Source organism: Lytechinus variegatus, chromosome 13, assembly GCF_018143015.1.
Source record: "Lytechinus variegatus isolate NC3 chromosome 13, Lvar_3.0, whole genome shotgun sequence".
In the NCBI taxonomy this organism is placed as follows: domain Eukaryota; kingdom Metazoa; phylum Echinodermata; class Echinoidea; order Temnopleuroida; family Toxopneustidae; genus Lytechinus; species Lytechinus variegatus.
In genome coordinates, this window is record NC_054752.1 from 11,458,034 (window position 1) to 11,471,539 (window position 13,506).

General features: G+C 36.4%; 1 protein-coding gene across 1 annotated transcript in view; it reads left to right on the top strand.

Annotated features, from left to right (window-relative positions):
• Nucleotides 1-11,483, top strand: part of LOC121426163 — a 28,822-nt gene extending 17,339 nt beyond the window's left edge. The window contains exons 3-7 of the mRNA XM_041622353.1: nt 6,448-6,591; nt 7,471-7,657; nt 9,229-9,410; nt 10,182-10,445; nt 11,146-11,483. Of these exons, the coding sequence (XP_041478287.1) occupies nt 6,448-6,591; nt 7,471-7,657; nt 9,229-9,410; nt 10,182-10,445; nt 11,146-11,358 (990 nt within the window). The 3' untranslated portion in view covers nt 11,359-11,483. The remainder of the gene's footprint in view (nt 1-6,447; nt 6,592-7,470; nt 7,658-9,228; nt 9,411-10,181; nt 10,446-11,145) is intronic.
• Nucleotides 11,484-13,506: the final 2,023 nt, after the last annotated feature.

Below are 13,506 nucleotides of genomic sequence, written 5' to 3' on the forward strand. Positions count from 1 at the left end.
AAGTAAGACTTCAACATTTGAACAACATGAAACATGCATACCATCGTATACCTGAAAAAATAGTCCGATATCCAGTACTACCACACATACCATTCTTGCTTTAAAAATTCTACTTTCTGTTGTCTAGTTTCAAGTAGTAACCGTAATGTGTTGTTTTATGTTTCTCGCTAATCCACTTAATTCAAGTCTATCGAGGTTCCTTAGGCACCTGCTTAATCCCATTTTCAAAGGACTTGCGCGCGTCAAGCAATTCACACCTCCCCTATAGTTCGCGCTACTTACCTTTTGTTCGAAGGGGTATTATTGACCCCTTTTAATCAATAAGACCAGACTTTAATGCAGTCTGACTCATGACAGTTAGTTAAAGTTGCTGAGTGGACTGATAAAAAAATGGAGTTTAAAGATTGATTGGGTTTATGACCTATTTCTTAGTGTTCTATTCCTAGATGTTTTGATAGAGTGTCGGTCGGAATTACCTTTTTTGCGAACTATGAATTTTACTGTCCAGTCTTCTGCGAATTGTGACAATGGTCATTGATGGTGCTAAGGGATGGGCTCTGTGGATGTGAAATAGTTTTGTTTATAAACAAGGTAGTAAACGAACAGAATTTGAGATTAGTACATAGTATGTCCATGGTTAATACAAGGAGATGTTTGCCGGCTATCATACGCGGGTTTTAGGATATGTCGATATGGGCACTTTAATGGCCGTACGCAGCTTGGCGGGGGGCAATCTCCCCCCGGAAATTTAAAAACTTACATTATTTAACATAAATGTTTCACAAGAGTACACAAAATCCTTCAATTTCCCGTATTCGCTGTATAAAATGCAAACGACCAAAGACAAGCTCGGTCGTTTTGCTCACTCGCTTTCAAGGTTCTTTTTAAAAAAATATGTGTCTTGTCCCAACCCCTCCCCCCGGAAAAAAATTGCGCGGATTGCAATGGGCACTTTCGTATGGAATCGGGTCTTTACGCCTGGGCTCTTGACCCCAAGCATTTCAAGACCAAGAAAACAAAAGCAAATGGGTAAAATATACATTTACTTAAAGATGTTTCTTGTTTCGCTCTACCCCAAATGTTTAGAAATTCTTCCACACCTGCTAACAAAATGCAGTCAATCTTGTTAGGTAAAATTGCAACGAGGACTTTGTTTTGATGGTTGAGCTTGTTTTTCTACCGAAACGCAGCACGATTTTCATCACAACATGACGAATTTAACTGCATTTGCATTTTATGGTTGTTTCTACATAATCGTATCTTAATGGGTTAAATTTCATCGATTCACCGATGCATGATCATTATCCTCATAATCAGATGATGTTGAAAAATTCCCTTTGAATAGGATTTATACTAAAATATTCGAACTCCAGAACTGCAGGTGCGCCAGGCAGACCACCAGGTGTTATTCAAAGAGCCCCGACACAGTGTTAGTCAAAAGGTGTTATAGAGAGTTATCTGAGGTATTGATTCAAAAGTTTCGCCAGCTTTGATGCATTGTTATTTTGTTGAATTACTTTACATTTATCGACAGAAGGATACAATAATGTTCTGCAAGTCACGTGCATTATCGTAAAATGCTGCGAAGAGATGCACGTAAGCAGAAAATGTTATAGCCGCGTTATCAGTGGTTTGATAAGTTATTAGTGTTTGTCGAGATCACTGTCTAAACGTTTTATGATTTTTTTTCTTAGATTGTTGATTTAAAAAAAATAGGTGTTGTTTATTTTGATGAACTATACACGCCAATTTGAAGAATTTTCATTGAAGAGTAAAATTGGGTCGAATGAAAATTATTGCCGTGATAAGAGACGTAATTTTTAATTTTCACGCCCTGACAAGTGGACCCTTTCCCTGATCACGATCTTAATACAGATAATATGAAAACATGAAATTCAAAGCCAATTTAGTGTTAATGGAAACTCGTTTCGTTGATCATTTCAAAACAAACGAAAAAGGCCGATTTTATATAAGAAATGGAAAAAAAATATATAGGCTATATATAAATATTGATAACATATGAAGAAATAGTACGAAATGCATGGTGACTGATAATTTCATGCATGGTTTGGATGGAGTTTTTACGGTTGAAAGGTACGTAGGATGTCGTTACATTTCAGGAATGGGAATGGTAAAATTCTGAAGGAAAATATATAATCTTTATTTTGAATTTGGTTTTAATTGATTTCAATGTAACACGCTCTCATTTCAAAGCTCACTCGGCGGTGTTAGACCCATTTCAAATCACGGTTGGCACGTTTTGATCATGACAATATATAATCTGATTAAACAATTATTTTTTAAAGAAAATCTATGTTTTGCATGATTTTGTAAGAAATAGATAGTAACTAGCAATATTTTTAAAAGGTCCCGCCTGTCAAACATGTGATCATAAACTAAAAGAGTGCGAATACTGGGTAATTATTTTTTTCCAGGTATGAATTCAAAGGACCCCGCCAACTCGTAGAAGTTCTGCAAAACGTAAAAAAGAAAAAAAAATGCACAGAAGTGTTACAAGAGTTACAAAGACTAATGAGATAGGTTTCAGGTATATTTTTCAAAGAGCCCGCAAAAATTCTCAGGTGTGTTATCGTGTTTTGGGAATCATAAAGAGCAACGAGATTGGTAATTATTTGGATGTGATCAAAGAGATACTATCATATAGGCACACGGTGGGAAAACAGTGAGATTATACGATTTGTTGGCTCGTGAGAAAACGAGAGATCATCGTAAATTTCTTCTTTGAAAATGATTTGGTTGACATTAATCTGCCTCTTCTTTTTCGAGGGAGAGAATAGTCGGCTGTCTCCCGACGACTGGGGTCCAGTTATACACTCTATATTGCCGCCATTGGCTGGCTTTCCTCAAAATCAGCGGGCTATAGCCCCACCCACCCATCCACAATTTCTTTGGTATCTGCTACAGTTAGCCTGGCCCGTTAACTCTTATTCAAGAGTTTTTGTGTGTGTGTGCCTGGGAGGAATAGTGACACCAAATCGCCCATTATATTTGTGTATAATTTGTGGACCTCTTTCTTAAAAAATATGAAGTGTATGTAACAGAATTTAAATTGAGAGTTAGGCTGCACCCCCCCCCCCCCCCCCCCCCCCCAAAAAAAACGTGAAGATCCTCCCAACCCAAAAAGTTGAAATGAATTAAAAATGGAGAAAGCTAAACTATCAAAACTTTGGAAAAATCATCCAAAACGGATGTGAAATATCTGACATTTCGAAATTTATGTTCGACCGGGATATTCGATTTTGAAAGTTTTACTGTTCGATTTGTGGCGTGCAAATGGGGGAGCCAAAGAGTCTTTTAATTGTAAAATAACAAAACATTTAGAAATCGTGCAAAAAAATATCAAAATGTCTGTACACGTAAGATTCTCAAAGGCTCACTATATAGTTTAGTATTTTATCACACGAATTTTTTTAACTATTAAAGCGTATTTACAAATCCACTCGTGTAGAAAATATAAAATTGCTCCGTTTACTTTTCGAATGCCAACCATATAACGGCGTGGGTTTGATTTCAAAGCTCAAATCTACGTCTTATATTTTTTTAAATTCTCATCTTGAGTGTTGAACCGAAGTTGTTGGCGTGGATATGCACCCTTCAAAGAGGTTTAGATTATTATTATCTTTTTTTATTATTTATTATTGTTATTATTTACAAATTCTCAATATTTCATTGTAAAATTGGTGCTCGCATGCTTCTGAGAAACCAGGTGAAACTTCGTTCTTGGGGGGGGGGGGTCATTCTATGACTCTTCACGAATACCTTGTACGCATTTCTTGAAGTTGGAGAAATTCAACGTCTCGCTTTTGGCGTAAAGGATTGTTCCAAGGTCGGTACCAAATTTAAAACGCCACATTTCTGACGTAATGGGGGTATGTCTTGAAGAGAGTGCAGTTTCTCTGAATGTTAGTATACATTCATATTCCCAGGGATTTGTGAACGATATTTGTTTATTCGTGTATTTGGCGTTTATTTTGTTTATTATTGCGTTGAGGGTATCTGTTTCTACAAGTTTAATAAATTCACTCACCATCAGAAGTCTACTCCCGTCCTTCCTCGCATTGTTCTTCCTGGCATCCCTTTAGAAAATAGCGAAAATAATGGGGCGCAGGCTGGCTCGCATTTGTTCATTGCTTCGATGTGAATAATAGTAATGCAATTCTGTATTCTTCCGAATCAATTGAGCATGGACATTGTAAAGAAAGGGCAGTTTAAATAGCAGAAGAGGAAAGCGAAGTAACAAAACAGCGGTGAGCAGAGATCAAAGGGAACGAACCGCCGAGACTGTCGGCGTGCTCTTTGATGTTTGGCCTACCAAAAGGCCGCCTCGACATACAGCTATTCTAATGGCAACGTTAGCGCTCCACGCATTTTAAAGGGTGTTAAGAAAAGAACTGTTTAACCTCTATTATTCTCCACTATCAAAGATACAAAAAGCCAACTGTAACCAATTCTATCGGCTCTTTATTCACCTTGAAAGGCGACTTTTTGTGAAATGTCAATCGCATTTATTCGTCTATTGGAAATATTTTTGTTTTGTTTTGGATTTTCTTTCTTCGACTTGTAAGTGCGCTCTGCCATTGTAGTGGAGGGAGACGTATTGAATCTCCGAGCTCATCTCGTGTCATACATCCATTTCTTTTCATCATAGATTGGGGTCTGTTTAAAGTTAAATTAGGTTTCCGATATTTGTTAGAACTGCCCATAAACAGGCTTCATCCGAAGCTGTAAAATCTGGTGCGTCTATTCGTCGAACTGTGAAATTAAAAAAAAATCGGAAATTCCACTGAAGCTATCTGGGCAATGGTGATACTACACTCTAGAAAACAACTGCGAAATCTCTTTTATTTATATTCTGATCTTTCCCAGTTCCTATTTCTGGCTGTGTTTCGGGCGAAATCAAACAACATTTAGCGCTAAATAGCAAGCTCTTAATAGCATGCCAATAGTCCCATCTATGTAAATGCTACCTCATAAAACAAACTGAAATCTACGCTGTCGTCTGCCATTGTACGTGTTTATGTCCTGCTCACATTCAAACCGGTAATTTTATGCCCCTATGAAACATTTTCCGCGCGCCTTTGATGTTTCCCGCGGGAGCCCTTGAAGTTGAGCCCCTGTAGGATCTCAGAGTTATTTCAGTCAAACTGTTTCGATTATTTCTGGTGTCATTTTAAATTTAGAAGCATTGTCTGGCTATTTAGTCGTTCACAAGGCATTTTTAGTTGGGAAAGTCATGAAATTTCTCTGAAGCCTGTATTATGACAAGTGTAATATCCTAGAATTAGGACCCCAAGGAGATCAATAATTGCTCTTCCATGAAATTTGTTTTTAATTAGTTAGTCTTTGTAATTATGATTTATTCATTTCTTAAAAAAACTAATTTGGATACTACTGATTTGAATAATATGTTGATTCGTTTTTTTATTCATTCATTATTTATATAGTACATTTCATTCATCTCTCAATCTATCCAAGTATTTTTTTATGAATAGCCATAGACCTATGTATTTATATTCATATTTATTTTTGGTGTTTGTTTTCAGACATAAATCCAGAACTACTACCTTCTTACATCTAAAAGCGTCATTCTTTTTTATGTTTATGTATTTATTGGTATAAAATCTATCTCAAATCAATCAAAATATTTACAAGTGATCCATAATAAGGGGGGATATAAAAATCATAAAATAATATTTTGATCATGCATCAAATGTGTGGAAGAAAGATTGATTGGCTGTTTGCCAATGACCGATTAGATAAATTCATGTGATTTCTGTGGCCAGTATTCTGAAGTCTAGTTTAACTTATACTCAGGTTTAAAGTTTTGGTTAAAGTATGGACAGTTAATTCTTACATAAATCACTAAAAGTAGAGACATCATATTTCAGCTCATTTTGCTCTCAAACCATTCATAATTGTCTAGGAAGTATAAATAAATGATTGTTTTCACCATCGATGAATCAGTTCAGAGCACAGTTAACATAAGAAACATACAACTTAATACATTGATGAATCAGTTCAGAGCACAGTTAACATAAGAAACATACAACTTAATACAAATTTGGACACTTTAGGCTTCCCATAAATTTAGAACACCAAATTCCAGGGCTGCCAAGTATTCTGTATTATTAGGGAGGCCCCCTGAAAATTAACTGATTTTCAAATGAAAAACTGCAAAATAATATTAAATTTTTCATTAATCCATACATTAATTTATTTCATTGGATTGTGTGTAATAAAAAAAATCTCCCTGCTTCCTCAGTAAATTGGCCCTGAAACTGTAAATGGTGAATATTTATCTTGACAGCTCTGGAATTCCATTCATACAATGTCAAATTTATCTATAAGAATCAAGATTAGTCATTGTCTTTTCTTTCATTAATTCTGAATTATTTTCTTAATGTATATTATTTGCATCATATATAGGCAAAAGAGCAGCATCTTGTGTGTCGAGACGATTCTATTCTAGGGTTTGGGGCTTGCCCGACGTATCGCAGTGATGCAGCTAACTACTCAATGAACTGTGAGCTCAACAAGAATACAAGGCGATGTGAAGTTCCATCTTTGAAGGTAAATTATGAAAAGCATTTTTTTTTCATTATTAAAGGTCAAGTCAACCCCAGCAAAATGTTTAGTTGAATCAATAGGGAAAAATCAAACGATTTGAGCGCAATGCTGATGATTTCATCAAAATCGGATGTAAAATATGAAATTTTAAGCTTTCCTTATTTTTCACAAAACAGTTACGTGCATAACTCAGTGATATGCAAATGAAATAGACGATGATGTCCCTCACTAAAAGTACCAATTTTGCATCAAGGACCAACTTAACTGACCAATTAAATGTTATAACACTGGTAATACCACATGCTCAAAGAAGAATAAAACTTTTTTTTTTCAAACGACAATGAGGAGAAATTAGAATATTTTATATTTCATATAATAAAAGTTAAAAAATAGTGAGTGATGTCATCCATCCCCTCAATTACATACCAAAAAGGATGTGCACATAACTGTTTTTGTGAAATTAAGCAAACTTAAAAATGTCATAACTTTCTTATTTTACATACGATTTTGATGAAATTTTCAGTGTTATGCTTGTTGGATTTTTATCTTTTTGCTAAGAGAGCATGAATGCTTGTAAGCAAGCAACCAGTGGACCAACGGCTTTAAGGTCCTCTCTGAAGGACCTGGTACTGAGGATTAATGCCTTACCAATGGGCACCAAGCATGCCAAGTGGGAATTGAACCCAGGTCACCAGAATACGAATCCCCGCTCTACCGACTAAGCTATCGCGCCTCCTATATCACTATGTTTGTCATATTTTTTTTATGCAGATGAAGACATTTCATATTGTACAATGATCTTTGAATTTATTTAATAAAAAACCCTCTGGAAGGGGAAAACAATGTTTCATCATATTTTCATAAATTTATTTGCCATTTCAGGTAAAAGCAAGATGCAAGGTGTATGAGATCTGCGATCAAGCAGTACTTATCTCCGGGGGCTGGAATAGACAGACGAGTCCTCAGTCATCGGCAGACAATGTACAAGATATGTATTCTGTTCTCAGGAAAAATGGATTCAGGAGACCCAACATCAAAACATTTTTTGCTGATACAAGCAGTGTATTGGGTATGCATTTTATATACACTCTAAATTCCAAGGATTTGAAATAAATCCAGATCGACTGTGAATAGTGGCCAGCAAAATTTTAAATTATTTCAAATTGTAAGGATTAACTTTCAAATCTCAAAAGATTTAAATTCAAATCTTTTACATTTATATTTAAACCAACAAGGCTTTTATCTAAATCTAATATTCAGCTGGCCACTATTTATAGCTGATCTAGATCTATTTTAAATTCTTGGATTTTAGCTATAAAAATAGAGCAGATAAGTATTTTGATACTATCTGTTTATTTATCTGTCCATCTATTTCTCCATCTATCGCTTATTGATACTTATTATTATTAGTTATAGATCTATCTTGCTACATAGTCATATCTATTTCCCTATCCAGCTATCCATCTCTTTCTATGCATATCAATCTACTGATCTATATATCTATCTTTATATATATTGCTATCATATATAATTCATCTTTATTTGCCCTAAATCAAAACAACAAATGATTATAAACACAATATTAAAGCAGAATTAATAAAGACGGAACATCCACATAAATGTATCTATCTTTTTATCTGGTAATATAAATTGGTTCTAAAAGAATCCTGGGAACGAGCTAGAGGTCCTCAAATGGGTCCACCCTCAAAACGAATCCTCATTCAAATACTAAAGGTACTCTCAAATATTAAAGACTATCAGGGCAGCGTATTACAGGGCACTTTTCATCTGGGAATTGTATCTAGGGAGAGTTATCTTCCCGAGTCCCTGTTTTTTGATATGAAGCTAATGGACGCACAGCACTAATAGATTCCGGTCATAATGAGTTTCCTTAACCTGTACCTAAATGGCGCCATTCATAGAAATAAATTCATGTAAAATCAATATCTGAGAACTTTTTATCACATGAATATGAATTAAGACTATTACTGCTACAGGTAAGTCCAGTTAAGTAGTATCTTTTGATTTGCTTTGTATTTTGAGGGGACTTCTTTAGTTGCCCAAGGATACCTATCATCACTATTGCTGCAGCTAAGTTTCAATAGTACTCTGGGTTTCAGATCCCCTACTGAGAAAAAAAGAGCTGAAAAAAACATATCATATTCTCAGCAAATAAAGGATATTTGATGAAATGTTAATGACAAAGGTATGAATTGTGTTATTAACACATTTTTTTGCGATTTTATAAAGTCTCATGTTTAACACATGAGCCTATGGAGATATGTGCATTGCCTAATATCAAGTCACTATACCATAGCCATTTTGAACAGCGCCACCTCTAGACAGACCTCAATTACTACCTCATTGACATCCATGCAGATTGCATTCTCCTCCAAGAAAAAAAATATCATGATCCTACTCAAGTGGAAGGGAGAATGGAGGGGATGACACAGTAGTTCATCCTCCACCTATATCCTACCCCCTCCCCCTCTCTTCCTCTCCCCTCCCCCGAGCAACAGGTTTGCTATTTGAATTTACATCATTGATCCAGAAGAGCTGTCTCCTTTAAGTAAATGTCGAGAATGATATGATGGAGATATTAATGTAAACATTGTTTCTTCTCTCTCTTTTTATCAACAGAAGGCATCGATGAAGAAGGTTCAAGACACACTTATCCAGCAACACATAAAATGGCTATTCAGAGCCACCTTAGTACTCTGTGTAGAACGCCGTACTGCGTAGAGAGCCTCGTCATCTATCTAAATAGCCCCACCTTAGCAGATGGAACGATGCTTCTTTGGGATACGAATCAAGATGGCATCGTAAGTAAAAGGTGTTTTTTAAATATGTGTATAGGTTACCATAGGAAGAGTATATATTTGCAGGACTAAAGTATCTTCCACAGTCTTTTTTTTCTGCAGTTTCCATTTTTTTTCTTGATGAAACATTTGGATTAGCAAGGAAAAGATGTTTTAAGAGATTGCTGAAGGAAAGATGAATCTCTGACGTTCTCTTTTGATAAAGGCCTTTCCACAATCAGTTGAAATTGATCAAGAATTTAGGAAGAAGTGGCTGTTTGAAGTTTGAGATCACTAGACTATGTAAATATGCGATTGGCAACTCGGAAAGTAAATTGAAGCGTCCTTGTGTGAAGTAATTCAGACTCTCTACAAATAGCTTCCTTTAATATTGTTTGTGTGATAATGTTTATATTTTCACCTCACTGCTTGTCTGACTTTTCCCTTTTTTCCTCTGAAAACATCTTTTTATTTGGGATGGATGCTCATTTTATATCGTTTTAAAGTTTGGTAATGGTTGATAATTGATTGCGTGTGATTTATTTGAAGGACGTGGGGTTGATTCCAAGCCATGGCGTGTTTTCCTTCAGCAAGAAATTTGCCCACATTGTGCCGCACTCAACCCAGGTGAGGTAAATGGGTACCGGCAGGAAGTAATTCCTCAAAAAGCTGTGCGCACCGGAATCGGTACACTAGCTTAGCCGGGGTAATATAGGAGCGCCTTGAGCACCTAGCAAGGTGGATACGTGCGCTATACAAATCCTATATTATTTATTTTATTTATTTATCCAACAGGCTAATGCCGATGAGCAGTACACAGTTGCTGAATTCCTAGAAGACATCTCCGACTGCAATGCACGGCACATCTACATCATAGCAGACCAGAGCTTTTCCGGTAGACTGGTAGACGCCCTCGAGCTAGCATCGGACACTAGCCGCCATGAGAATGTTGTCGTGTTCACCAGCGGAGGGAGTCTGGAATACTCATGGAACAGCGAGTTGACGAATCGATGGGTGAACTCTAATCACACGACGATGTGTGTGGATGAAATACACAGGGTGAGAGCAAATTCTTTTAAACGAGTCCGTCCATAATTAGTTTTTTTTTTATTCAATTAAAAAAAAAAATTTATTTTTCGTCCAATAGACGTACTTTATATAAATAATGCAAATAAAGAATAGTGATAAATGAATACAGTACCCTACAAATACGCCAATGTTAATTTAATACCAGCCCGGAATCTAGATATGTCCACACCAGAGAAGTGTTAAACAACACTAGTTTGGTTTTGTTTTGACACCAGATAGGCGAACACCAATTAGTATTAAAACAGCATCGGTTTGATTCCATACTGGTGTTGTTTCAATACTTCTCTGGTGTGGACATGTATAGATTCTGGGCTGGTGTTAAATTGACACCGGTGTTCATGCAGTGTACAGTGTTTGTATTATGACATAATATCAACACTGTATTATGTGTTCGGCATGATTTTTAAGAAAGGAAAAATAATCACTGAGAATGCTTCCGATTGTCTGCCAAAGTTTGGTGACTTGTTTTTCGTATTCTCATCCTCCACAAAATGTTCTTGTGCCCTTAGGAAGTCTTATTTTAGTAATTTTGACTTGCATTCAAAGTAACGCGAAAGAAAAGTGATACAAATTTTTTATTTTTTATTTTTTATACAAATTTTTTTATTTAAACTTGGCTTATCACATCTAGTAAATGTTCTTCTTCTTTAATGTTCATTTCATTTTACAGGGCTATGAAGACACTCTATCTTCCTCGCCAATTCTCTACGAGAGCTCGCAAAATGCCGCCAATACAACTCTTTTTGGGGCACCCTGTGATATGCTTCCCTTTTTGACCCCGCACGAACTCCGCGTCACGTATATGGGGTGTCAAAACCTTCCCATGACCCTATGGTGGTTCCGCTTCCAGTCCACGCGGTCGACGCGATCAACGTATCGATAGCACGAAATGGAGATCATTTTGTGAGGACGTATGATCAGAACATTGATGATCAGGACAATGTCTTTTTTTGTGTAAAGTTTGCTTTGTAAAAGCAAGCTGAAATTTCATTACAGAGCTTTCCTCTCCATAAAGCTTTCTAAAAGTTGTGGACAGACAGGAGAAGGAATTGACTTTGGTCTATAGCGATTTGGACTCAAGATGGCGCTGTTCAACATCAGACTCTGATGTACTAGCACTCTTGTCTAGTTATGAGGAGCTGTTTATGAGATGTGCTTATTATACACTTGAAAAGCAATGGAAACACTGTCATCCTAAATTTTCACGTTCATTGTACGTGATTGACTCTGAAGAGATATGGTACTGCAAGCAGTGGCGGACCGTGACCTCGGGGTCACAGTCCGCCACTGACTGTAAGTGTCCAAAAGTGTTAAAATGATTTGTTTTTAAAGTATAAGGGAATCGTTCGTCATAATCCTAATGTAGTTGGTATTCTATGAATGCCTTTGGCCTTTTATCTCTAACCCAATCCAGTTAATCTCACTGTTGTTTTAGGCAGTGCATTCATTATTAATTCATCCCAGTTTTTAAAAGATCAAGAAAGGAAAAGTTAGCCACCAATCTTAGTTCATTGTCATAGAGTTCAGTTCGCATTTCGTTTTTGTTCATACGTGAATAAAAATTATACATTTGTTGTTAAATGATTAGAGTGAAACCAAATGTTTTCCCACCGTATTCATTTGCCATTTGTTCCCGTTTGTTATGAAAATTAAGATTTCTTCATCAGAATTTTGCATTGGAGCCAATTGATAGGCTCAACTAATATGTTTCAGGAAAGTACCAAAACTTTATTTGGGGGGTATTATACCTGTTTTCTCATGTTATGTAATATTTGTTCTTCATTTTAAAGTTGTTTTCAAATTGCGTGGTTCAGTTTAAAGCTCAAATTCTTTCTGTTACCTTCCGCACTGTTAAAACAACCTTCAATATTTTCTTGCCAATGAAGGCAGTTTTTTTTTTGTTCTTTGCGTTAGCCATCTCATGTTCTTCACACAAAATCATTTTACCAATATTTCTATTCATTAAATTCTTTTTTCAAGAGTGGTCTTGTATATTGAGGCAATGCCTGTATGTAAATAAGCATATTTATGACTGTATATGTACAAAGTGAACAACAAATTATGAAAGAAAAGATTATGAAAAGTGTTGTAATTATAGATAGGCCCTATTTTTCATATGTAGCCTATATAAGAGAACGATGCATTGCTTTTTAATGTTGATGAAGTAGTATAGTGATATATCCCAGCCTGCATTACAGTGATAGGGTCCCAATGCCTGGAGAATCAACTCGATTATTCCAGATTGAAATATTTTTGGCTTCGTTGGTCTAGTTTTTAGAGTCTTGCTTAATGGACTGGTTGTGAATACTCTGTCTCCCTGTCAAAATATAATTGGAAAGTGTCAAACCCTTTGAGTAAGTAACCAGAATCTATTTACAATAATAGTAATAAAAATGATAAAATTAATTTCCTGATTTATATAGGTATTTTTACAACAGAACGACATCTCTAAGCACTTTACGGGTGTATCATTATCCTGGTTATCTGATCCTGGCATGCCCACATACAATGTATTCACTCTTTACGTTCCCTGGGAAGATTGAATTATAATAATAAGTATATAGGTATATTTACCCAGGGAAGCCACTTCAGTTCTGAAAACTGTTCTCCCAGCGGGCCCTGTTATTATTATTAACCGGCTTTAGCTGGGCCGCCTAGGTGCTCAAGCATGCAAGGAATTTCTTCGTACCGGGTACCCATTCACCTCACCTGGGTTGAGTGCAGCACAGTGTGGATAAATTTCTTGCTGAAGGAAATTACGCCATGGCTGGGATTCGAACCCACGACCCTCTGTTTCAATGTCAGAAGACTACTCCACTGGGCCACAGTGCTCCACTCTTTGCAGTTGCTAGGCATACTACATAGGCTTTCTCATCCTACTGGGTACCGACGGGTGGAGAGTGGCAAAGTGGGGATTGACGCCTTCCTTGCCTTTAGATAAAAGGTAGATACCCGAACTTGGAAGATTCATATTGACTCCCTAGCCAAGCTAGACTGATCTGGGCCCTGTAACATTCAGCTTAGCGATCGA